A 25783-nucleotide genomic window follows, 5' to 3' on the forward strand; every position below is an offset into this window, starting at 1 on the left:
AGACCAGCAGTATCCTTGGACCTGAGCTGCATCGAGTGTTCTGTAGGGCTTGCTAAAACACTGATGGCCAAGACCCACCTGAGTTACTATTCAGTAGATCTGTAGGTCAGCGGGGGGGCCCTGAGAAGTTTATTTCTAACAAGCTCATCCATGATGCAGAGACGGGTGGTCTAGTAGCCCCACTTGGAAAGCCCTCACTCTTGAACAGCACTGTGAGATAGGACCCCATTGGGTTTCCAAGAAGCAGAGCCTGAGGCAGGGGTTGAAGGGCATGTGGGAGAGGGCGCTGTCCAGGAAAGGATTGTGAGAGAATTAAGGAGCCCTGACAGGGTCTCAGGTACAGTCTGGCCCTTGGGTTATACTTGGAGCATAAATAATAGAGCTTCCCTGGCTTTTGTACCCATTTTGTGCCCTTCTCTGGGCTGCTGGGGCTGTGATGACATACGCCTGCCTGGAGTATATTTGGCAGGTGCTCAGGGCTTGCCCACCCTCTGCCAGTTTCCTTTTAACCCGGACAATTTCTTGAGGCAGAGCGGACTTCATCTGCACCTGTGAGAGGTCAGGCCCAGAGCAGCTCCCACTGTGGAGCGGAGGAGGAGGAGACCGTTCTGGACCCCTCCCGTCCTCGCGCCAGGAGGACGACCAAGGCTAGGCGCCATCCATTCTGGTCAATGCGTTTCCTGTATTAGGGACAGGAATCATTTTCCCGTGAAACTGTTGTGTCCCAGCTACGGGAAAAGCCAAGACTGTTGCTCTGGTTCTTGCCGACCTGCTCCTAGTGTCCCTCTCGCCCCCGGTTTTGCCTTCCTCAGAGACGCCGGTGCAGGTCACCTGAGGATGGTGGCCTTTATCGATGCTGACCACTTACGTGGTCGGCTGGGAAGGCACGGGGTGGGGGGCCGTGTCCTCACCACATGCTGGGCGCTCTGCTTAGGTCTTGACATTCACCGTCTCATGATTTCTTTTCGCCACCCTAGCAGACAGGTCTTGCTTCCTCTGACACGTGAGAACAGAAGACCCTGGCCATTAAAGTAACGTACCCCAAGTTACTTAAATGGACCAAGTGGTTAGTGAAAGAGACGGATTTGAATCAGGGTCTTCCTTTCCAGATTCTATGCATTTAACCATGCATCTCACTGCCTCATATCTTTTGAGGTCGTTATGTCAGGTACCCTCCTGTATGGCTTTAGTCCTACCTCATTTTCACTCAAAACTCGGTTCATGGCTCTGAGTTACACGTTTACTGGTTTTGGAAATTCTCACACATACTGAAAATTTTCTTTTAATGTTGCAATCATGTGGCTCATAAGTTTTCATTTCCTTTCTTTCAATAAACAGCCCATTGTAAGTGCTTATACTTGTTTGCTACATAGACTTTATAGTTGTTGTTTTAAAGGCCCTACATTTCATCCAGTGCCTCTACCTCAGTCTCCCCAGGTGGTCTGTGATGGGCATCACAGTGGTGCCCCCAAATCTGTCCATGTCCCCGGAATCGGTGGACATATCACCTTTCATGGCAAAAGGGACTTTGCAGATCAAAGAACCTTGAGATGGGACAACTCTCCGGGGTGATCCGTGGGCCCAGTCGAGTCACAGTGGTCTCAGGAGGAGGGAATATGGAGGGTCAGAGAGAAGAGATGGTGGAAGCAGAGTTTGACGTGGGGCCAGGAGCCTAGGAAAGCCAGCTGTCCCTTGAAGCTGGAAAAGGCAAGGAAACAGATCTTCCTTAGAGCCTCCCAAAGAGTGCAGCCAGCTGAGACCTTGCCCTGAGCCCCGTGAGATGTGCCCTGGGTATCTGACCTCCAGAACTATAAGATATCACTTCTGTGGTGTTGAAGCCTTCAAGATGGTGACCACTGAGGCAGCAGCCACAGGCCACCAATGCACAGCCCCTGCTTTTCTGACCTCGGTGCCATTCCTCCTCCCCACGGGGGTGAGGCCACTTCCCTGGAGCTGTTGTTCACCCCGTGTCGTCGTGCGCTGGGTATCATGCTGAGGGCTAGTGAGTTAGGCCTGTTCGTCTTTTCTAGCCCCTCTATAAAGGTGGCTTCCTTGTCATCTCCACATCCCAGCAAGGAGCCAAGGGATGCTGAGGGACTGGCCCAAAGCCACAGCTGTCGCTAGAGATGCTGCAACTGAGTGTGGTCTGCCGCTAGTGACCCTCTGGGCCCGGGGTGGGAGGTGGTGTCACCTTGGTGATGCACACGAACAGTCACAAGCAGTGTGGTTTGTCAGGTATTAACCCCAGGTCGCTCCCCGGGCCACGGACTTTACCCACACGTGCCTCAGTGCCTTAGAGACAAGGCTGGGCAGGAGCAGTTCCCTGCATTTTGTGGCCGAAGAAACCCCGAGAGGATGAGTAACCCACGGACTGCATGTGAACTTGGGGCTGGGCTGGGCTGGGCTGGGCTGGGCTGTAGCCGGGGCCTCGCTGGCCCCTAGCCGGTGCTGACTTCAGAGTTCTTAGCACGATGCCACCTGACTGGAGCCAGGAGATTTCCATCTTCATCAGCTTTATTGTCAGCTCATCATGACATATCGACTCTGCACAAAATCCATGGGATCTTTCAGGTCTCGTATTGGCGCTTCATGGAAAGTAATCTGTGTCCATCATCTCGGATGCCGCCCGCTGTCAATCAGTAACGGGCAGAGGGAGAGGCACAGGCATACGTGCGGGGTGAAGCTGGTGGGGGCTCTGTCGTCACCCAAGGGCGAGGGGAGACAGGAGATGCCTTTGAATGGGTCAAGAGAGACCCTTGAAATTCCCACAAGCCATGTCCCGACTCCTTGCAAACCTGCCAAACATAAAAATACTATAGCCTATCAGTTCTTCCAGAAAATGCTTTGAATTATTATAAAATGCTTTAAATTGAGTTATTTGAATCTAGGTAAATTTTTAATGAATATTCTCATGAGTTGATGAAGACAGAACTCCAACTTAGGGATGTACTTCTTAAAGCTCCTTTTTTTTTTTTTTTTAAATCACCAGCACCAGCTGCTGGGGAACCAATCTTTGTAGGCTCTGGAAAATTCACTTTCCCCAAAATATCCATGTTATGAGGACGGCATTGTCACCAGGGCTCCAGAGAACGGGCCACACAGACTCTGCTCTCTACCTCCTGTGTTTGTACACATCCCTGCATTAGCAGCAGCAGGTGTCCAGGCGGATCATAAGGCTGCTGGGTTGTGGGTCCTAGTCAGTGCTCCATGAGGAGTGCAAGGTGGGTTTGTTGGATCAAGGAGTCCACATCACCCATCGTTAGGAACTCGTGGGTAGTAGGGTGGGAACTGGAATCCAGGTTCATAATTCTTGGCCACCAGCTGTGTGCCCTTGGACCTGATGATATCCTGGGCATTCAGGGAGGCAGGTGTCTCTGTGGAGGGCTGTCCACAGGGTCTCACTTATCCCTGTAGTATGATCACAAAATTATCCCCAGCTGTTCCAAAGCAGCATCAATATCCACGTCCAGGCCACTCATGGCTCCTTCAAGTACTGTGGGATTAAGAGATTGGATGAAAGTTGGTCTTATGTTTCAGCCTTTCTTAATTCTAGTGGTGTCGGGAACCTCTTCGATGTGATTTTCTCTCCTGCTGGGATGAGGGAGAATGTGAGCAGTCCAAACTTGTTCAACTCTTACTGAATCTAGGAACATAAACAACTGTGTGGAAGAAGGAATCTTGCAGCTTAATTGTAAAATAATAATAAAATCAGAGAGCCCAAATCAGGGAGTGGAATGCATGAGGGAAATGTACGAGGATTCACCCCATACCTGAGTAGGTGACCTGAAACTTTATAGGAGAGTTATAGATTCCATTGTATCCTTTCTTATACTAAAAAGTAGCAATATTGTCTCCTTTTGTCTAGGATTACGGGACAAGCAGTACTATACAAACAATCAGATTGCCCTTAAAAATCTTCAGTCTGATGTTACAGAGAAGAAATCTGACTTCACCGAGGTAACTTTTTTCTAACTTTTTCCTAACTTCTCAAGTAGTCAGCAAAATGCGGCCAACTATAAAACACAATCATTGGCCTGTTTATGATGTGTTTGCATTTTATTTTGTTTAGTCAAAACCGAATTAAGGCAGCAGAAAATCTAACCATCGATGACTAAGACTTGTTACATTAAAATATGCACTGTAAATTTAAGTATTCTTTTAGAATCTTCATCAACAATTTGTAAATTTGCAGTATCGTACGGGAGCATGGTGATTGAATCTCAATTTTAAACTAAAATTAATCTGCTGGAGAGAGACAGAATGATGCCATGCAGCACTTGGAAGGTGAAGAAGAGATAATTGGAAATCTAACAAGCTAGTGTGCATTGTTGTAGCTGCGAAAAGCATCACTTGTCTGAAATAGGGAGAAAATTAGAGGTCATATTTATAAAAGGAAGAGTTTCTGATTCCAGAGAACAAAGCACTCTGTACGCAGGGGTTAGTATTGCCGATGCGTCCCACACCAGGTTCTGGCTAATTGACCGCCTCATTGCACCCCTCCCACAATGCCGGGAAGGAGGTGTTATCATTATACCCATTTTGCAGGTCAGAAAAGTAAAGCAGTAGCTGCAGTAGTTGACTTGCCCTGAAGCTCCCAGCTCATTAGCTGTCAGGCTCCGGAGCTTCTGTTGTGGTTCTTCTTCTTCTTAAGATTTTATTTATTTATTTATTTATTTGAGAGCGCACGTGAGAGAGGGCGGGCCAGCGGGAGAAGCGGCGGAATCCATCCCTCGACTCCAGGATCATGACCCGAGCCAAAGGCAGACCCTTAACCGACTGAGCCACCCAGTTGCCCCAGAGCTTCTGTTCGTATCTTGCTCTAAAGGGCTGGCATAGAGGAGGGCTCATTCCAGTTAACAGATTGTGAAATGTGGACTTTCTGCCTGAAGGAATCATCCAGGGGACAAATGGATAATCTGCTGCCATCTTCTATGATTCTGAGAGATTGTGGGATTAGAAGAGTCGATGCCTCATGACAGATAAAAGTGGCAAGGATATCTGTAAAAAACTGTCCCCCCAAAATGCTTGTCTTGGGTATTACCCTTTGATTTAGCTCTGCATTTAGTGAAGCCCAGAGACCCCAGGCCTGAACTCCCACACGTTGCCGAAAAGATGCTATTCTGGGTGTGAGATCTAGTCATCAATACTTAAGATATTTCTGTCAAGCTCTTTCGTTGTGGAAGCACCGAGCTCACTGTCTGAAGACGTAAAGATGCCCGGCTATGACTCATCTGTTTCCAGGGAGCAGGAGCCAGACTCTCAGGTCGTGGGGGGGTGGGGGGAATGAGCAGGAGGAACAGTGGGCCCCTGAGAACCACCCCTGGAGGGAGGTACCCAGTTAAGAAGGGAACGATAATGATGAAGTTGATTGCTACTCTATTTTTTAAGCTTTTATTTATTTATTTGAGAGAGAGAGAGTGCGTGCAAGAGAGAGTGAGCAGGGGGAAAGGGAGAAGCGGACTCTCCGCTGAGCAGGCTTGATCCCAAGACTTTGGGATCACGATCCCAGCCAAAGGCAGATGCTTCACCACTGAGCCACCCAGGTGCCCCGGTTGCTGCTCTTTTTAAGAAAGATGCCAACTGAAGGTCTTTCCCACTTGTTTTTCACACTGAGCTGACAAGTTCCAGCATTTTCCTGTTGATGTTAAAATTTGGTTATTAGTGATCTAGATCTTTGGGGCCATGCAGCTGGGTCTCTCGAACACACACACACACACACACACAGAGTCATTTTCTGTGACTGAATTAAATAACTCCCAGAAAGCACACCTTCTAAACTTCTGCTTTGGAATGATCTGGACCATCTACTTCGATCGTGTCAGTACTATGACTTTCAAATTTCCCTCCTAACTTTGAGCTTTTAAAGCTCGTCCCCGTGTGTGTGTTATAAGGATGCTGTACGATGATGAAGCGCTCGGAACGGATGCCCTTCGTTTGTAACTGCCATAAATCTCCGCCTCTCCGTGCAAGCCCGTGCACGATTGATCACTTTTTCTTTCAAAACTCTTCGAAGCTGTAGAAATGATATGCAGGCTCTTCTTCAACCAAGTGATTATTTAAAAGGGATGAAATATGGAACAGGGTTTTCATCTTTGCAAAAACAAGGTTTAAATCTCCTGATAACAAAAGTAATGGCATCTCCACGTAGACACTTAGGAAAATATAGAAATATACAAGTAAGAAAATTTATATATATTTCATTCCCTTCTTTTTCCCATGCAATTTTTTTTACATAAAACTATAATGTTTATCAACTTTTACAGCTCTCTTTTATTACATAACATTCCATCACAAGCAATTTCCCATGGCATTTAAATTCTTTGTAATCTTTATTTTTAATTTCTACGGAATACGATGCAGTTGTGCCTACCATGATTTACTTGCCCGAACCCCTTTTAAAAGACATTTGGATTCTTTCCAGCTTTTCACTGTTGTGCATGACACTGCACTGAGTCCTTTGGTTTCTGGTAAGTGCATGGAAAGAGACAAAAGTTTCAGAACAGAGATGGAGAAAAGCTCCAATTCTTCCATCGGTCTCAAAACGGTCTTCCCCTAGTGCTACGTATCAGAGTGAACTCACACATTTGAAAGCACTCTTACATGCATGACGAAATGCCACTAGGTTGACAGATTGCTTAGTGGTGATGATGATGCTGGACGTACTAAAAAGGAGTCAAGCATGCTTGCAGCTCGTGCGGTGGGGACTGGAGAGAGGATCTGGGCAGACAGGGGGCCAAGGAATCATCTGGCAAACATAGTTGTGGGCTGCAGAGTGACCACGGAAAAGGGAAGAATTGTCAAGTGGAGAAAAATATAGATTTCAAAGCCACAGGTTGGATTAGATGCTTATCCTTTCGAGAAATAAATTGCTACAGAAATGGATGCGTCCTCATCCTAGTGGCTCAGGATCTGATTTCTCCGACCATCCGCCGCTTCTCTCTTTCTTCCTTCAATTTATGAAATGGTGCCTTTATAGTAAAATACCTTAAGGCATAAATATAAAGTTAAAAACAGTCAATAAAATGCATAAAACTAGGAAAGCGGTTACCAGACTCACACAATCATGTCTGAAACATTTAAAAAAAATCAATATCTTAAAGCGGCATTTATGAGAAAAAATGTACATAGGCGAGTGCTGTATGAGGATGGTCAGGAAATGGGTGATTTATTGCCACGGCGAGACAGAAAATCCCACACTTCATTTGACCTTCTTCTGACCTTGAATGTTCTACTTTAAATGCAAGATTATTTTCTTTTTAAATCAAATCTTCTATCAGCTAATCTTATTTTAGATAAAAGATACCTTTCTTCCCCCCCACCCCCCCAAAGCTGTGTTCAGTTAACCCAATAGAAAGAACAGATGGAGGGGCATCCTGAAATAGCTTCATTGGGAAAGATATTTGATGTGAAGAAAGTGATCTCTCTTTTTTTTTTAAAGTTGCCCGGCTTTAAAAGTAGTGGGCCAAGTTGGGGACATCAAACAGATCCTCTGTCTCTTCTCTTTCTTGGCGGCCCAGCCCCAGAAGAAGAGCAGGACACAAAGTGCTACATTGTAGTTTGCCGTGGGCCATCTCCCCCACTCCGAATGCATGTGTGGATGTCCTGACTCCCAGCACCTCAGAGTGTGACTGTGTTCTGAGCCAGAATCTTTAAAGAGGTCACTCCGGTTAAATGAGGACATTAGGGTGGGCCTTATCCAGTATGACCGATGCCCTTACAAGAGGAGGACGTTAGGACATGGTCACACACTGAGGGAGAAAAATGTGAAGCCACGGGAAGAAGACTCAGAGGAAGCCAGTCCTGTCGGCTCCTTGATCTCCGACATCCAGCCTCCAGAACTGGGACAAAATAAAATGTCTGTTTTTAAGTCACCCAGACTGTGGCACTTTGTTCTGGCAGCCCAGAGTTTTAAGAGGTTGGAATTTATCTGTCATGATTTAATGGATTTTGATGAGAAAATAGGATCTGATTAACAGAACTTCCCCTACAAGAGTAGGATTCGTGTTTTGACGAGCAAAGCATACAGTGTTTCCTTTTTAATTTCTCTCAGTCTGTCGGTTGGGGCTTTTTCCAAAACCGAGTGTAAACATCTCAGGAAAAAAACCGCAGTAAAATGTAACCAGTAATCCCAGTCCTGACAATTTGGTTGCCTGCTTGGCGTTCTCTCCCACTTAACTCCGTGGGGCCAAGAACTTGCCTCCGTTTCCTGTAGTAGGAGCTCAATAGATCTGATGAGTTCATGGATAAATGGGTTGATGAGGACTCTGTGCTAGAATGACAGAATTTACATCTCGAAAGCTTCCGTTCACAATGACAAGATTTCAGCGTCATTGGGTATGGAACAGGCCATTTCCATTTGTGTAATTCAAATAAACACAAATGTGTTCATTGTAAATACTCCCTCACTCACTCAGAGGTTTGAGTCCACCAGACATCCTCCGATTTCTGCTAAATCACAGAAAGAGTCATACCCTGCCGTGACGTATCAAGTCCATGTTTTGAGAGGTACTTTTGCGTCCTTCCTAGTTTCTGGTTTCCAGAACTTCCTGGTAAGGTGGGGGAGGTAAACAGACTTTCCTTCAGGACTGGGCTTCTACCTGCATCTCCTCCCTCAGGAACAGCTTCAGGACTGAGTTCAGATGGAACTCAATTCCCCCGCTTCAGACTTGAGTTCAGATTCAAGTCCTTGTTGTTCTTCCTTCGTCTGTTTGCATGTGATGGACTCAAAGTCCGCTACACCAGCCAGGCCCAAGGCGATGAGATGGTGGGTGAATCCCTATCCTATCCTTCCGGGCCTCTAGGGCCTCCTACACTGGCGCCTGAAACCGCCAATGGGGCCCCAGGGCGTCCCTCCGGCGTGTGCTCAGGGAGAGACTCCAGGAGGTCTGAGTCCTGGCCTGGCATTCCTTCTTCCCTATCTGCAGAAAATCACCTGGAAGGTGGTTAAAAACAGAGCTGCTTGGCCTTATCCCAGAGATCCTGATTCACCCTAGGTCTAGAGGAGGGGAAGGAAGGGTCCAGAAATCTGCATTTTTAACTCTCCCTGCACCAGGTTTTTTTTACGCAAGTGGCCACTGGCCCAAACTTGGGGAAACATTACTATACAGTATAAAATAAGACCAACACAGCACACTTTCCAAGAGGAATATTTGCTTTTTCTTTCAAAGACCTGTGTCAAAGGAATTCCTACCAAGTGCAATTATGCACCTGGTAGGATACGCGGGCAAATTATTATCAGAACTAAATTTAACGAGTGAGGGACTGTGTACCGAGTCAAACTGCCTGGGGTAGATGCCAGGTGCCTTTCACTGTTCTCCATTGTAAAGCACAGCCGTGGAGAGCCTCCTAGAAAGGAGAGGGAGGTGCCTCAGAAGCCCCTGGGGCTGCTTCACCTGCCTGCTATAATCACCCCGGAGGAGAAAATGGGATGCCTGGCCCCACCCCAGGGCTTCTGATGCCCTTGGTCGGGGGCTGAGGTTCTACAAGCTCCCACGTTGTTAGTGTAATGAGACACGCTGAGGGGAGACGCTCCCATCTTGAAAGAGGCTTCAAGCAGAGCCTGGCACTCGCTAGCCACCTGGGAAAGGGTAGCCCGTGATAGTCAGATTTTTTTTATAAGACGAAGGGACATTTAAGACGACTCTCTTTCTTCTTCACCCATCTCTGGGTATCTTTTGAATTTGCAACTTCCCATGTACCTTAAAAATCTCACCGAGTGTCAGGTGATAGGGATTTTGATGAAAAACAGGACAAAAAAAAAAAAAAAAAAGGAAAAACTGAGAAGTTGACCACCTTCCCGTGGCTAGGAGTCAGAATGCAGTGCGCCTTGGCTGCTAAGGTCCCATGGGCCGGCCGCCCATCACATGTCCAGGTGGAGGAAAGCATGACCTTAGTGGCATAAGTGAGTGCTAATCCTTCTCTGAAGAAAAGAAAAATTTGTGCTTTCGCATCACATCTAAGGAAAAGAGAACGATTATCTCTTCTCAAACACAAGCCCTTCCCCTCTTTCGAAAGACCAGCAGCTGGAGGTTTTCAGAGTGGGCTCACTGGACCGCCTGCATCTGAATCACCGGATCTTGGTTAAAACGCAGAGTTTGGAGCCCCAGCCACAGGCCTACAGGATCAGAAGCCCTGGAGCCCCGGGAACCTGTAGTTGTTAACATTCCAGGTGGTTCTCAGGCCCATTATGGAGTGAGAATTCCTTCATCCTTGCCGAGCCTCAGTTAAGCCTCCAGGCTTCTCCTGAAGGCTCTGCTCCCGGTGGGGCTCCTGGTGGGGGTTGAGCTGTTCCCCGGTTATTTCCGGTCTTGTGCTGTTCCAGGCAAGAGTTTGTTTTAAGCAGGTAGAATACTGAGATTCAAAATGGGGGCCTGCTACCCTGGGAGCATTCTCCGTTCAGCCGCCCGTGTGGCTTCCTGCAGTGTCTTACACATACACGTACAAAAAACAAAACCAGGAGGAAACAACTCGTCCTCCCGGTGCTGACCTGGTCAGAGGCTTTATTAAAAGTCTCAGCACACTGTTTTGGACACACTAGCAGTTTTACTGTTAGGACACAGATCTGCTGATAAGGGAGCATGGAACACCTCGATCCCTCTACTGGACAGAAGCCGTGGCTGTGCCCCTGAGCGTTGAAAGGCAAACCACATCTGTCCCGTCCAGCTGCTTCCTGATACTGATTCTCCTGGTCTCTGTGTTAATTTAGTTCAGCCTGGGTGTTTGATTGCCTGTGTGCCACTACCTGGGATTCGACCCCCACCGTGGCAGGCACGGGGAGCCACTGAACCCTACTGTGAATCAGCAAAGGTAGAGGATTGTGTTAGGGGGTTGGGGACGTAGGCAGAGAGGCCTTGGCTGACCTCACCACCAGTGCTATCTCATCTCCCACAGAAGCCCTTGTCCCAAGTCCCAGCCCTGCTCCAGAATTCCCCTTCCCTCCCCCTTGAGGCTGTGGACCTGTTTTCAGGTGCTCCCAGGCCTGGTGAAGGTGATTATTGGAATCTGATGCCCCCCCTCGACACAAACATCGTTAAATAAACCGAGAATAGACACCCAGCCCAGAGAACCAATCCCTGGGTCAGAAGAATGATTCCAGGTGGATCCGGGTTTCCCGCCCTTCCGAGCACGCGGAGGTGGAGTCAGCTGCGGGGTAGAAGGCCTCGGCCGAGCACAGGGTTCTGGGACGTCCTCTTGGCCCTAGAAAGGGAGTTGGCTGCCTGCCTTGCGATAGGCCGTGTGCGTAACTGCCATCTTTTCCCGTTTGCAGGGGACTCTGGCATCGCAAAACACAGAAATGATCTCCTCCCTAGACATCTCACAGCTGATTGATGAGAGTAAATCAAAGGTGGACCGGGCCGCGCTGCTCGTGCCCTGCACCCCGGCTCTGCACGCGCATCCGGCCCGGCCGTCGCGGGGGAGCCGCCCCGGGGTCTGCATCGGCCGCGCGTTCGGCCTCCTCCCGGGCGGGCTGGGCACGCCGACGCCGGCCGCGGGGCCAGGACCGGACACGGAGCCGCCGCGCAGCCCGAAGCCGGGCAGCGGCCCCCAGAGGGGCTTCGCGTCCATCACCATCACCGCCAGGCGCGTGGGCGCCCCGGCCAGCCCCGCGGCGTGGGCGGCCGTGCGGGACCCGCGGTGCCCCGAGTGCCGGGCCCAGGGCGCTCCGCGTCGGCACCAGGGACCGTTCGCCTGCGCGGATTTCTCCAGAAACGGCTCAGTGATGAGGCTGAGGGTGCCCGAGACGGACCCCCGGCTGTGCGGGGGTCCCCAGTACTGGATCGCCGATGTGGACAGCCGGGAGAGCAGCTTTCCTCCGGGCGCCGCGCGGTCGGGAGAGGGGCCGCTGGTGTTCAGCTCCTGCGTCCAGGTCAGGGTGACCCAGCCGTGCCCGAATTCCACTTACTATCTAGACCGGTCCCTCTCCGTCCCCGTGGAGCAGCCCCAGCTTGCGGGCCCCAAAATGCACAGGTCGGTCCTGTCGCTCAACCTCAAGTGCAGTTCACACGGACCGACAGCAGATGGCGCAGGCGGCCCGGCTAACGCGGGGCCCCGGAGCGGCGCCGGGGAGCCCGCAATCCCGGAGGGAAACCAGAGCCCTCTAGGCCCCCGCTGGAACCCAGGTCTGCAAGGAAGCTTCTTGCAGGAAATCCCGTCCTTGGAGCAGGTGCATCTGGGGCCCCGCACCTGTCCTTGGAGGGGCTCACGTCTGTTGGAAAAGCAAGGATTCTCAAGTGCGGCCGTTCACCAGGTCACTGGAAGAAAAGGGAGAGAAGACTACAGGACCACGACCGGTGGTGGGGGCGGCAGCCAACTGTCCATCCACATTCCCGGCTGGAGTTACACAGCAGGTGAGTGACAGTCTTGGGAAGTGGGGCCGCCAAATACAGACCCCCAGCCGGCAGGTCGTCTGTGCGAGTCCCCTCCCCCCCCCCCCCCCCGCCCCGCCAAGGTGGACGGTGAGTTTCTTCTGCATGCCTTATTCCAAGAGGCCGTTCTCAGAAGCATCCTCTCTCTGCTCTGCTCTGAGTTGGCCATTGGCAGGTATAGATTCTGAGGGACCTTCCCTCAAGGTTTTGTTTCCAACAATAGTTCCAGATCCTGTAATGTCATGAGCAGGAAACTATGGCCCCACATGAAGTTCTTTTAGGCCCATATGACTCCAAAGTAGGGAGAAGAGGAAAAAGTGCTGTCCATGCCCAGAGGTTTCGTGTGTCTTGTCTGAACATCTGGGTGTCTGGAAGGGTCCACAGTCCTGCTCTGCTTTGCCTTTCCCTCCAACGGCTGGCATTAGGGATCGCTCTTAGAAATATTGTGTAAATGGAGTTTACGGGTCTGGGGGGCGATGGTTCGTAATTATGGGAAATTTTCAAAAAGAGGCGAGTTGGCAGGGAGAGCCAAAAAGCAAAACAGCAGTTTTCTGGGGCGTCTGGGCTAGAATTTGTTGCTGTTTTTGTCATTGCCAGGACAAGGCAGACTTCCCAGGGTGAGCAGCCCTGGGCACCCTTTACCTTTCTTAGGAGACCAGGAAGAGGGAAGCAGGGCTGAACCTGAACCCAGGTTCCTTTCTCTGGATAAACTTCCAGTTTTCAGTTCTACTTTCTAGAAGAGACTGTGATTTATGAATTAGTGACTTTCCATTTGGGGGAAATATTTAAAGATAATAGCAGTAAAACTGGAAATGCAGCATACGTACAGTAATTTCATAGTGTAATTTTTGTCCATTAAGGCTTTATTAATTAATAAAAATGACTGTAAAACATTTTAAGCTATAATGTATGTAGAAATGGTCAGTGATGTAATTAATTTTAACAAGTGTGTATATATTGAATGCGCAGAGATTTTTAAGGCAATTTGACCTGGCTTTCAGGTTGATTAGACCATTGAAATGCCTCGGAGTCCTACAAGACTTAATGCAAAAAAGGAGGATGTGAGTCCTTCTCAGTTTTGCAAAGATGGGCCTCAGTCTAGTATTTTTAAGAAATCGCTCAAGTCTGCCACTCTCTCTTCCTCATCGATGAACATTCTGGAAATGTACAACCGACATTGTTGTATGCCTACCACCCCCACCCCCACTGAAGCCTATCCTCATCTTCATGTTGGGTTCCATGGTGTGAAATAATCATTTGGATTTACGGCACTTTGACCAAAGGATCTTTAAAAATCACTAGAGTCGGGTCCCAAACATTGATTTCAGAGGAGAGGAACATGAGCAGAGAAAATCCCCACCCCACCCTAACTTATTTTGGCTTTGGTGCAGAGAATATACTTGATTTTGATTTTGTGGAACGACTGGCCATGTAACTGGTGTTCTTAGGCAGAGTACTGAATTCATTCTACTTCCCATGGGCCGACTTCCCTCAGAATCACTCCAGATCCCAAGGATTCCATGAGGAGGATTCGAGTGGTTCTGAATCGTGTGGGTCATTCTATCACTTGAGGAAAGATATTCACCAAGGCCAGGCCACCTTTTTGAGAGTTGCTGATGCATGATTTTCTCGTGCCATTAGGGTGGACAAGACAACCCTAATTCTCGGAGCCTGTTTCCTCATCTGGGCGGCTAGAGAACCAGTGTGTTTGGTGTTCTCGAAGGTCCTCTCTAGCTTGAAGAAAGCTCTGCCCCATTTGCCTGAGGTGAATCTGTGAGGGAGAGTGTCCGTGTGACTGTGGGTCCTCAGTCGTCAAGCTCAAGACCACGGAAAGCTGGAACTCACCATTTTGGGCACACGCCTCTGATGCGTTCGTACACACACACACTCACACAGCCCTCCCTGGACTTTCAGACCTTCTCACTCAGAAACTCATGGGCAATGAGATGTATTTCTTCCCGGTGACAAAAATGCCCTTTGTGTCCACACTACTGCATTCTTGCCTGAGATTTCTAAGCACGACTCCTGGGGTTTGACCACCACAGACTGTCCTGGGCTAACCTACCCAGCACTCCAAGGGTGAGCTTGCTGACCTTCCGTCCTGACACAGCACTCTAGCCTTATTGCAAGTACTTTCTGGAAGGGGCCGTGCTCATTAAAACTCTGAGGAGCTGTTTGTGTTTCCTGTCTGGCACTGGGATCTTGTGGGAGACATTCTTGACAGCCTCCTGTGGTTACACATGCTATTAGCCGTCGTCATATTTCATTGTTACTGAATCTGATTCTTTTTATCTGAAGGATCCCCAAATCCTGCATGAGCAGCAGCCTCTCTAGCCGCCTTGCTGACATTCAGCCCCAAGGGAGGTGCAGTCTGGAAGATTCTACAAACAGAGGCAAGGCAGTTTCAGTTCTAGTCATTAGGTCACCAGACAGGAAGTCCTATACATCGTATTCTAGAATGGACATGCACGCAGAACGGTTACTAAGATGAGGGAAGAGGGGAGACTTGCAAACAGTTGGTGCAGGGTCGATAGACCGTGTCTACCTCGGTCATGTCTACCGTGTCGCGTTCTAACGGACACACAGGGACCTGTTCTCTTTCTAGAGACTGAGCAATTGCTTCCTCCTTTGCCCTTCTCCTCAGTCCCCATAAGTTCATTCTTTGTGTCTCCACTCTGGGCACACCTCCCGCCAGCACCCACAAGACGGGCATTGTTCAGCTCCCTGGCCTGCTCCGAGGAAGTGTCACATTGTCTTCAGCACTCATCCTGCCAACGACCCCAGCAGCGATGGAGCAGGTCCTAGATGCCAGGCCCCGGCTGACGTCGGTCGTGTCCATCACTTGGAATCCTCCCTTCTGTAAAGACAGCATCATTATCCCTACTTTGCAGCTAAGACAAATGAGGCTTGAAGATGAAATGATCTCCTCGAGCCCACATGGCCATTCAGTGCCAGAGCCGAGAATGGTCCGTGCCCTTGGCTCCGGCCATACCGTCTGAGTGATGGCTCTAAGCAGAGAAGTTTGATTGGTGGGGACTCTCTCAGGGGTGGACCCCTTCTCCATGGTCACCACAATGGGAATGTTTGAAGACCACTCGTGGATGTATGGAGTAATAGTAGTCTCTGGTGGCCAGAATCTATCAGGATGAGTGATGTATACGGTGAATTTCTAATTAAATGTAATAAGCCACGTCCTTTAGTGTACAGTTAGGATTTATTGCTCGGAAATCCTTCCCAGCCTGAAATCCCATTCTTTGTGCTGTTCTGTGGGATGTGCAGTATTGGTCCAAGTCATTCTCTCTCTGCCGGGTGTTGTGTGCCTAAAACAGCATTGACTTTGATACATGACTTATTGCTGGTTTCATCTGGCATCTGTGGCCTAGATCTGAAGCTTTCCCCTATTTCCAAGACATCCATGGAAGTTCATTAGATGTTTTTGGAGAAGAGACTTACGAATGCACTTTTTTGATTTGCCCCAAACATTGATGTTCTGTGATGGGCTCTCTGTTTCCCTGTGCCCCAGCCAGCATTTGGGCTGCTGGTGGCCTTGGTCTGAGAAGTCTCCAGTGGAGCTTAGTATCACTGGGGATCAAAGGTGTGCGTGACTGGAGAGGACTCCCTGGAGAGGAGTGACGGGACCCCCTGCAGGTTCACGAAGTGACCACTGTGTCTGCCAGTGTTCTGATGCGCTAATCTAATGCAGGTTTAGTGAGGCAGCTTTATGTCCTAAAGAAAGACCTTCCATTGCTCAAGGGAAAATGACAGACTCTCTGCATACACATGCCTACCAGAACAATCTGCATTAGGCTCTGCTCCTTCAGAACTTCTTACTAGAGGAGCCAGAAGACATTTGAGGAGCCCTTATTTTACAAATAGGACTTTTCTTTAATGATCTAAAACTGAGGTCTGTGAGCTTTCTTTTTGGTAAAGAGCCTGATGGTTTCCATAGCAACTGCTCAACTCAAGCAGCCCCAGACAATGCATAAATCAGGGAGTGTGGACATGCTCTAATAAAACTTTATTCCCAAGAACAGGCAGTGGCCCGATTTGGCCGACTGGCTGAAACTGGCAGATTCTGAATCATTCATGCTCCAAAACAAACTTTACCGTGTTTGCCAGTCGCGCATGTGGGATCCTCTGGAAACCCAACTCTGAGGTGGAGGTTAACGGACATTTATTGGGGAGCAGTCTTGGCCTCCGTATATAGGAAGAGAAAAAAAAAAAAAGCAGGAATAAGCAGAGGGAGAAGTACTCTGTGATGCAGTCGGGGGTTAGCAAGAAGTTTCTGAGGGAGAGGGTTTTAGAGCGATTCTTGAAGCACAAGTGGGGCAGCCTTTGTGTGCCAAAGCTTTGAATCGTGGCACTTCGGAGTGGTCGAGACGGTCCTTGCATCTTACCCCACGTGGTAAGTGGGGCCATGAGGCAGGGCGGTGAACTTGGATCACAGTCATGGTCAGGGTTAGGGGCTGAGAGACCAGAATAAGGATTTAAAACTTTATCCTAAGTGTAGCGCGATGCTGTGATGCAGCATATGTAAGAAGATGGTCCTGCTTCTCAGAGGGTGAGAGATGGAAGCAGGTGAGGCCGTTGCTGTGGAGAACGTGAGGGCTGGACTGGAAGCTGGGGAGGGAGAAGTCCGATGGTGGAATTCGCAAGCCTCGGGGAGTTGGTGAGCTCGAGAGGAGGGAGGCAGAGTGGGGGCAAGGTGGACTCTAGATTTCTGACTAAAGCATCTAGAGGAGGGCTGTTTCGTGTATAGACTATTTCTTAAAGCAGATTTAGGTTCACAGCAAGTTTTAGAGAAAGGTACAGAGATTTCCCACGTATCTCCCGTCCCACACACGCACAACCTCCTGCCTATGCACATCCCCACCCGAGCGGTTCATCTGACACAACCGGCGAACCTACGATGACATGTCATCATCACACGAAGTCTGTCGTTCACGTGAGGGTTCACTCTTGGTGCTGGGCATGCTGTGGGTTGGAACAAATGTGTAATGACACGTACCCGCTGCTGTCGTATCAGAGAAGAGTTCCACTGCTCTAAAAACCCTCTGTGTTCTGCCTGTTCATCTCTCCCTCCCACTAACCCCTGGCAACCACTGATCATTTTACGGTCACCATGGTTTTGCCATGTCTGGAATGTTCTGTAGTTGGAATCGTTCGCTATGTGGTCTTTTCACATCGTCTCCTTTCACTTAGCAATCTGCATTTAAGATTCCTCTTTGTTTTTTCTAGACTGGATAGCTCATTTGTCTTTAGCGCTGAATAACAATACTCCATTGTCTGGACAGACCGGCCTTTCTCCGCTCACCTTCTGAAGGACATCTTGGTGGCTTCTAAGTTGGGAGATTAGGAATAAAGCTGCTATAAACATCTGGGCAGAGGTTTCTGTGTGGATGTAAGTTTTCAGCTCCTTTGGGGAAGCACCAAGGAGTGTGATTGCCAGATCACGTGGTCAGAGTATGTTTAGTTTTTGTTGGTTTGTTTGTTTACTTCTACAGAAAGCTTTCCCAGAGTATGTTTAGTTTTGTAAGAAGCTGCCGCGCTGTCTTCCAGGGTATGACTGTGCCATTTTGCTTTCCCACCAGCAAGCAAGGAGAGCTTTCATTGTTCCAGAGCTCACTAGCATTCGGTGTGGTCCGCCTTCTGGATCTGGGCCATTCTAATGGGTGCTAGGTGATATCTCACTCTTGTTTTACTTTGCAGTTCCCGGATGACATAGGCCACAGAGCATCCTTCCGCAGGCTTTATTTGCCCTCTGTGTCTTTCCTTTGGTGGGGTGCCTGTTAAGGTCTTGGCCCATTTTTTAATGGAGCTGTTTGTTTTCTTCTTGTCAAGCTTTAAGAGTTGTTTGTGTATTTTGGATAACAGGGGAGAAGAGTTTTATCCAGATGGGGAGGATGTGAAGACAAGCAGAGAAGACTCGAGTGCCACTATGAGGTTAGGGTACGTTTGAAGTGCAGTGGGACCTTCCAGCACAGTCGGCAAGCTGGAGGTTGGGCCCGTGAGTCTAGAGCTCAGGAGAATGTTCTAGGCTACAGGTGTGGTTGGGAGGCTTCTTCCTAGGGCCAGTGTTTTATGCTGCAGGAGAGTTTGAGAGTGTCTAGAGAAAGAGAGGGACAGGCACTGAAAAAGGTCGGGATGCAAATATTTGAGGTCTGGCAGGAGCAGCAACATTTCCGCTCCGTGGTGGTGCTCAGACCGCCCCCGATTTTCTGTGCTGGGGTCTTAGCGCCCCCTGAGCTGGGCCACGTGCTTCATGGCTTTCATCCCTTTACTGCTCCCTCAAGGGCATGAGGGGGAGGTAAACAGGTACAACAGGTAAATAGATTTGCCCCAGCCGCTGCTAGTTGTGGGGGAGGGGCAGGCTTCATGCTCACGCATCTGGCTGTGTCCCCCAGGCCTCCTGATGCCATATCCCAGACCACCGTTGTCACCGTTGCCCTCAGATTCCTTTGCTTCTGCTCTTGGTCATGGCCATCTCATCTCCTGGACCCCAGGCTCAGAAGTCTGGGGCCTCTTTGAACTCCTTCCCTGTCCCTTGCTGCCCTATTCAGTCACTGGCAAAACCCAGAGTCTCCCTCAGCCGTCCGCTGTCCCCTACATCCACACCCCCTACCCCGACCCAGGCCTGTGTTGCCTTCATGAACTTCTGTGCCCAGATAGATTTATTTTCCTGACCATAAAACCAATACATTATGGGCAACTGGGAATAGTAAAATACAGAATAAAAAGTTTAATAATCATGGTTGATACTTTGGTGTATTCGTTCCATTGTTTTTTATGCATTTATGTTTTTTCTTTTAAGTAGTTGAGGTCCTGCTACATATGTGATTTCCCTGTGGGTCTCTGCCACTTAGCGGTATGTCATAAATATTTCCTGGTATTAACAGTACTTTACAAAGAACATATTATTGACTGAGATGGTGTGTTTTCTGGACATGCCATGGTTTATTTAACTATTTCTTCACGCTTGGCCCTTAAAGTTGTTACTCCTTTTTCACTTTTTGGACTAATATTAATGTGGATACTGGTGTGTAAGGCTTTGCTAGGTTATTTCCTTTTGGAAAAAAATCTTTTAACTGGCATTTCCAGATCAGAGCATATCAACCTTTTTAAGGTTCTTGGGGCATGGTGCCAAATTCAACTGCAGGAGAAGCCTCGTTGGAAGCTGCTTTTCTTAGCGAGGGCCCTTTCCATATGTGCTTGGCCAAGACTAGATACTGGTCTGCTAAGTTTTGCTAATTGCAGTTCAGCCTTGCGGTTTTAGCTGACGACTCTGCGATGGCTGATGGGTGTTCATTCCGGCTTCTCACCTTGACCTTGGCTGTGGCCGTCCCGGTGACCCCGGCCCTCCAGTCCTCCTCCTCTGGGCCTCAGCAGCTGGACATTTGGGGCCTGATCATGCTCTATTGCGGGGGGCTGTCTGCACACTAACGGGTGATTAGCAGCCCCCTGGCCTCTGTCTCCTTGGTGCCAATAGCCCCCCTCCCTGTTGTGACCAAACCAGTATCTCCAGACATTGGTTGGTCGGGGCACATCAGAACCCTTTGTGGCTGAGAGCCGTTGGCCCACACTGTGCCCACACTGTGCCCAGACCTTCAGCCCGTGGCGATCGTGGACCAGCCGCTCAGCTGTGCGCTCTTTGTTTACGGACTGAGACGCAGCCTCAGTGCCAGGTCCAGCTGGATCTCTCAAGTGCTCAGCTCCTGGACTTTCACAGCCTGTTGATACGATGGGTTTGCTCTATGGCGTGGACTATTTCCTTCCTCTAGATTGCATGGCCCTTGAGGTCAGGATCCAGGCCTGAGTCTTGGCACTGACCTCTCCAGGGTCAGCAGAGAGTCCCAGAGCACAGAGCCCTCACACAGGATGTGTGTGCTGGGTGGAGGGCAGTCATTTTGGTGACCCAACAAAGCCTTGCTGATGTCAGGGTCACTTAAAAGCCAGCTGCCTTGTCTTCCCTCAAACCACCTCTCCCCGTGGCCGTATCTAAAACCTCCCTGGCCAGGAAAGGGTGGGGAGCCATGTAAGATTCACTGTCCAGAGGCAGATTGTAAAAAAAGCGAAGTGAGAACTATTATAATCCCACTTGGTTTTAAAATTTAGCAGGAAAAAGTTTCCAACTATCGTTTCTCTCCAAGAACTCAATAAGAGTAAGTATTATCATGGAACAACTCCTTTATTATCCTTTAGATAGCCAAATTTAATATTAAAAGAGAAAACATATGGACAGAGTTGCAAAAACATTTTGAAGGGTGTGTGTGTGTGTGTGTGTGTGTGTGTGTGCCTGTGCGTTTTCATCTATCTCTTGGTAAATCTTGATAGGCTTTGGTGTTTTCCCCATAATCTTGACTGTGATGTTCCCATCATCTCCTAGAATATATGATCACTAAAAATTGTTCAGGTCAGCTACCCCAACTGAATTTATGGAAAAAAAGTCCCCGAGTAATTCCCTTAGTTGAATAAGTGGCTTATGTCCTCTTGTTGTTTAGGAAGTGGTCATTCTACTAGGCCACTGGCTTAGGTTTGCCTAAGGGACCTGGGTTCAAGGGCTGCAGCAGGGTGATGGGATACATGATCTGATCTTTTAAATTAGGTGACGGCAAAGCCAGCCTCTCTACCTGTCTGAGAAATAGGGATCATCAGGGGACCTCGTGGAAGAAAGACCACAGGTGTGCTGAGACCCTCTGTGTTTCGGTTCAGGCTGTGCTCGCTGCCGACCTGCCACAAGGAGCGCTGAGCGTGGTGGGTGTGCAGCGGGAACTAACTATCTTCAGACCTTAGTGCCACCTGAGCCGTCTGTGGGAAATTCATGTGGACATGATCTTGGAAAAAGGAGTGGTCATAATGGTGAATTCTGTAAGGTAAAAAGGTCCAGAAATGGACGATCCTGAAAAAAAAGGAGAGAAAAATATGAGAAATGGGTGGTGTGCTTAACTCCTTCGGCTTCATGGGTTTTGCTATTTTCCCCATTATCTTAAGGCAGAAGCTCAGGTCTTTCCAAAAAATGTAAATGTATTTCCCATGTTACCACCTAACTTTGGAAGAAGGCGAGGTGAGTGCAGACGGGAGGACCAGCCTGGAAAGTCATCTTAAGCCGTGTTGCCCCAGTAGCTTGTGCTAAATGCAGAAGCTGTTCCCACATGGTTACACGGGGTCTTTTATATCCTGGATTAGGTCAGAGCCCTGTGAGGGCGTCACTGTGGACGAAGCACCACGGTCCTCACAGGGGGCATTCTGCTGAGCTCGTGTGGCTTAGGGGCTACGTCACAGTGTGGAGAACGTGTTCCCGGCCAGGGGAGGGCATCACACACCCCAGAGATACTTTTTCCAGATGCCTGCCCTGGACTATCTACTGAAATCCAGTGTCTCCTGGGCTCTGAAGCTGTAGGGGAGGGAAGATAATTATCCCCGCACCCTCCTATGTGCTCTCTGGGTCCCTAATGAGGAAAAAAAAAAAAAAGCAGATTACCAAGAGAAATGCAAGTCAGTTTATTGACATGCATACATGGGAAAATGTGTGGGAAGACTGACTCTGAACTGGGGCTGAAGGGTCCCAGCTTAGATGTAGACCTTCAACAAGAGCAATGGGTCTGTGAAGAAATGCCAGAACAAAAGAAAGCCAGCAGTTTGGGGCTTCCAGGGTCAGCAAAGCAGGGAGGAAACCACTGGCAGATAAAGGCTGACGTTTGTTATGTCGGTTCCTCTGGTGCTGTCTCCTGGCTGATGGGTTTAAAGTTGTTTCTGGTGATTAACTTCTGTCCTTCCTGGTGGAGCAGGGAAGAGGGACACCTTTGTGTACATCGATGTCCTGCTTGTAGGCAAATAGGGAGAGGGCAGAGAGCTGTTCTTCTGTCTGTCTTAGTTGCTTTCAGCTCAAAATACTCCTCACGCAAAGTGACATATTTTGTGGTGGCATATATGCTTCTACCCTTCAGGAACAGTTCTGTCTGGAGGACAGCATGTCCCTTCTACTGGGCATCGTGATTCTCGGCTCTTAGGGCTAATGACCAAACTCTTCAAGTTTGAGGTTCCCCAAGGGGTCCTGAAGGGCAGATGCGCAGCACAGGGGCTCTCTTTGCAAGAGCGGAGCCTTTGTCATGCCAGGTAGCGTGAGAACCCTTTTCCCCAAATGCCTGGCCTTGTCCACTCCCGTTCTTGTGATAAGTGCCCCGTAGGAACTCAGAGTAAAACTCAGTCTGGGTGAGGACTATATAAACTGGCCTGTTAAGTGGTGGTTTTCTATAGACTCAGCTATAAAAATCCAGGTTTTCTTAATTAGCTGAAACATTGGGGATACAAGGCCTGCATCGTTTTGATCTTCTGTAGAACTGCCTTTGTCTTCATGGTGCTTTGCTGTGTTGTGTCATGTGCCTACATGACGGGTATGGATCAGTCATCGGGCGATGCTATTTATGTGGGCCCCATGAGGAATAACACCTGCACGTTCCCTGCTGCCAGAGCTCTGTGTCTTCTGAGTGGCTCTTACGTTTCAGGGCATTTGGTCCACACAGCCCCTGAGGTTTTCCCTCTTTGGGCAGAAGACTAAATGGAAGGCCTGAGCGTGCATTGCAAGGCTGGCATGTAGTCAGCAGATGAGAAGCTCTGGTGTTTTAAGAAGATAGAGGCTTATCCATTTTTTGCGTAAATATGGACTGTATTGCGGTGATTTTGATTGGATGGCCTGTGTAGATGGTGAAACTGACCTTGGGTTCCAGCTGCATCCTGTCCTGCACCCCCATACATACACACGTAAGACAGAGTAACCGGCTTCGGTTCAGAAGTGATCGCGAAGGAGCTGTGAGGAGAGAGCCTCCCATCCCAGCCAGCAGCGTGGAGGAGACGTGGTCCTTAAAACGCACTGACCAGCCCAGGGTCGTACATTTGGGAGATGTCGCTTACCTAGACATCAGTGGGAATTCGTGCTGAGGTACTTGGTGTGGCAAAGCGCACCCTCACTGTCTCCATCACAAGCCCTCCTTGGCTGTTGGTATCGTTGGGAACTGGGTGGTTTCTCCCCACATCTCCCAGTGTCCATGTGAATGCTTAGAAAAGGCTGTAAATCTAACGTTTCCTCTTCAGTTCTTCTGCTGTTGTAATGTTTTCTTTCTTACTTGTTTAAAAAAAAATGTGCACCAGAAAAGTTAAAATGTAGACAAGCAAAAAGAGGAAAATGAGCAGCTGTAGCCATGCTACCCATAGGCAACATCACTGAACGTTCTGTAGATATTTCCAAATAGATTACTTGGGTGCAACAGACTTTTTTTTTTTCTTTATTCTGTTTTTCTAGTCTTTCCTTAACTGAAAGGGGACCATGTAAATCATCATTCTTGGAGGCTGCTCCTTCTCAGCAGTGACTGTGAAGTTCATTTTCGTGTCCTACAATAGTCCTGTTAACCATGTAATGGGTACCCAGGCTTTCGTTGGGTGGATTTACCTTGGTTTGTTGCTGCTATTGTTGTTTGGTTTTATTTATTTATTTTTTATTTTTTTTTTTTTTAAAGATTTTATTTATTTGAGAGAGATCACAAGCAGGCAGAGAGGCAGGCAGAGAGAGAGGAGGAAGCAGGCTCCCTGCTGAGCAGAGAGCCCGATGCGGGGCTCGATCCCAGGACTCCGAGTTCATGACCTGAGCCGAAGGCAGCGGCTTAACCCGCTGAGCCACCCAGGTGCCCCTGTTGTTTGATTTTAAAACCTTGTTGAATAGATTGTCTCCATTTTTACATTTTTGTAACAACGTGTTGATAAGTGTCCTTGTATAGACATCTCTGTGGGCACATCGTATCATTTCCTTAACCTTGATTCCTGAGAATTTCTGGGTCAAAGGATAGGCAGAATTTCAAGGTCCTCTGCAACAGGTGTATGAAGTGACACTAACAACACTTAAACGCCAGCTTCCCTGAATGTGCATGAACATTCAGTGCTGGCATTACAAAAATTTCCATGCCATTTTGATAAGTGAAAAATGATATTTATGATAATGCCTAGTTTTTGATGTTGAACTTTTCCCATGTGACCTATCTATATTTTTGCTTTTGTTAATTGCCTGTATATTTTCTTTGTCCACTTCAGTCTTTTCTCTTTTGACTTTTTATTTTTGTTAAAATATCCTTTTGTGTTTTTGAATGTCATTTATCCTAATTTTTTCTACTTTGAATTTTGAGAGAATTTAAATGACATAAGAGTTTCAAAGGTAATACAGAGGGTTCCTGGATAGCCCAAGTATCTAGCTTCTCCTTATGTTACTCTCCTTCATAACCACAGCACTTTTTTCCAAGATAGCCTTTCTCAACCTTGACACTGTAGCAGCACGTACCCCCCCCCACCCCCAGCTGTAAAGGGGAAATGTCTCTGGACATTGTCACATGTTCCCCAGGGAGGAAAATCACCCACAATTGAGATTCCCTGACCTAAACCAGGCAATCGATATCGCTACAACGCGATTAAACTCCAGACTTCACTGCGATTTCACCAGTTTTTCCACTAATGTCCTTTTTCTGTTCCAGGATCTCATCCAGGGTACCACGTTGCATCTAGTCACCAAGTCTGTTTAATTTCTGACAGTCAGTAATTTTTATTATTTTCCTAAGCTCATTCTCCAGCTCCTTTTTGTAAATCTATAATTCCTCTGGACGGATATCCTCAGATGGTGGAAGCTTGGCGTCTCTTTTCCCTAAATGGTTTGCCAATGGTCTGTGGACTATTGATGAGGTAATCCATTACATCTCTACTGGCTGGAAATGTCGATCCTGTATCAAATTTATGTTTATATGAGGATTTCCCTGACTCATGCAGTTTCCTTCTAGAAATTTCCATGCCTTTCAAATAGTATGTGTCTCACAGTACCTGCTCTGTTGCCATGTAGGGATTTGAGAGGTGGGGAATCTTTTCATATACTCCTAAGGGTAAAGTCCTGTTGACATTTGAGGTGTCATGTCACTGCAGGGGTCGGGTGTGGATGGGCTCTGGCTGCCATCATACTTTCTCAAATTTTGATTTTATATTTTAGAAAAAGCCCTCTCAGTTTGATCCCACACTTTGTTATTTGCTTTTAATCAGCTATATGGAGGCTTAACTTACTTACCTTAAAGTACACACCTTTACATATGTGCCCATGTATCCGGCACCACAGTGGGATGCAGAATATTTCAGAAGAACATTTGGCTCCTTCCCAGTCAGTCTTCCCCCTGCTCCTGTACCAGAAAACTGCCGATCTTCCCTTGGTCTCTGTTCTAGAATCTATATAAATGGGAGCAGATTGGGCTTTCTCTGTGGAAGGTTTCTTCCACTCAAACTAATGCTTTCAAAATTCTTCTACATGACAACATCTTTCTTGAATTTCCCTCCATGGTGTTTTGTAGTTTTCATGATAAAGATCTTTCATGTATTTTGTTAAATGCATCCCTACTTAT

General features: G+C 48.3%; 1 protein-coding gene across 7 annotated transcripts in view; it reads left to right on the forward strand.

The window, feature by feature from the left end:
* The window catches only part of C4H10orf90 (chromosome 4 C10orf90 homolog), a 203537-nt gene that overhangs the window by 131317 nt on the left and 46437 nt on the right, over positions 1–25783 (forward strand). For 6 of the 7 annotated variants that reach the window (XR_009353214.1, XM_059172855.1, XM_059172858.1 and 3 more), the window contains 2 exons: positions 3866–3957; positions 11267–12347. Coding sequence is in view for 6 of the 7 variants with exons in the window: in XM_059172855.1 (XP_059028838.1) it covers positions 3866–3957; positions 11267–12347 (1173 nt within the window). In the remaining variant the exon portion in view is untranslated. Of the gene's footprint in view, positions 1–3117; positions 3222–3865; positions 3958–11266; positions 12348–25783 lie in introns of those variants that run through there. The other variant, XM_059172860.1, reaches the window with a different exon arrangement.

The sequence above is a fragment of the Mustela lutreola genome, chromosome 4 (assembly GCF_030435805.1).
Source record: "Mustela lutreola isolate mMusLut2 chromosome 4, mMusLut2.pri, whole genome shotgun sequence".
NCBI lineage: Eukaryota > Metazoa > Chordata > Mammalia > Carnivora > Mustelidae > Mustela > Mustela lutreola.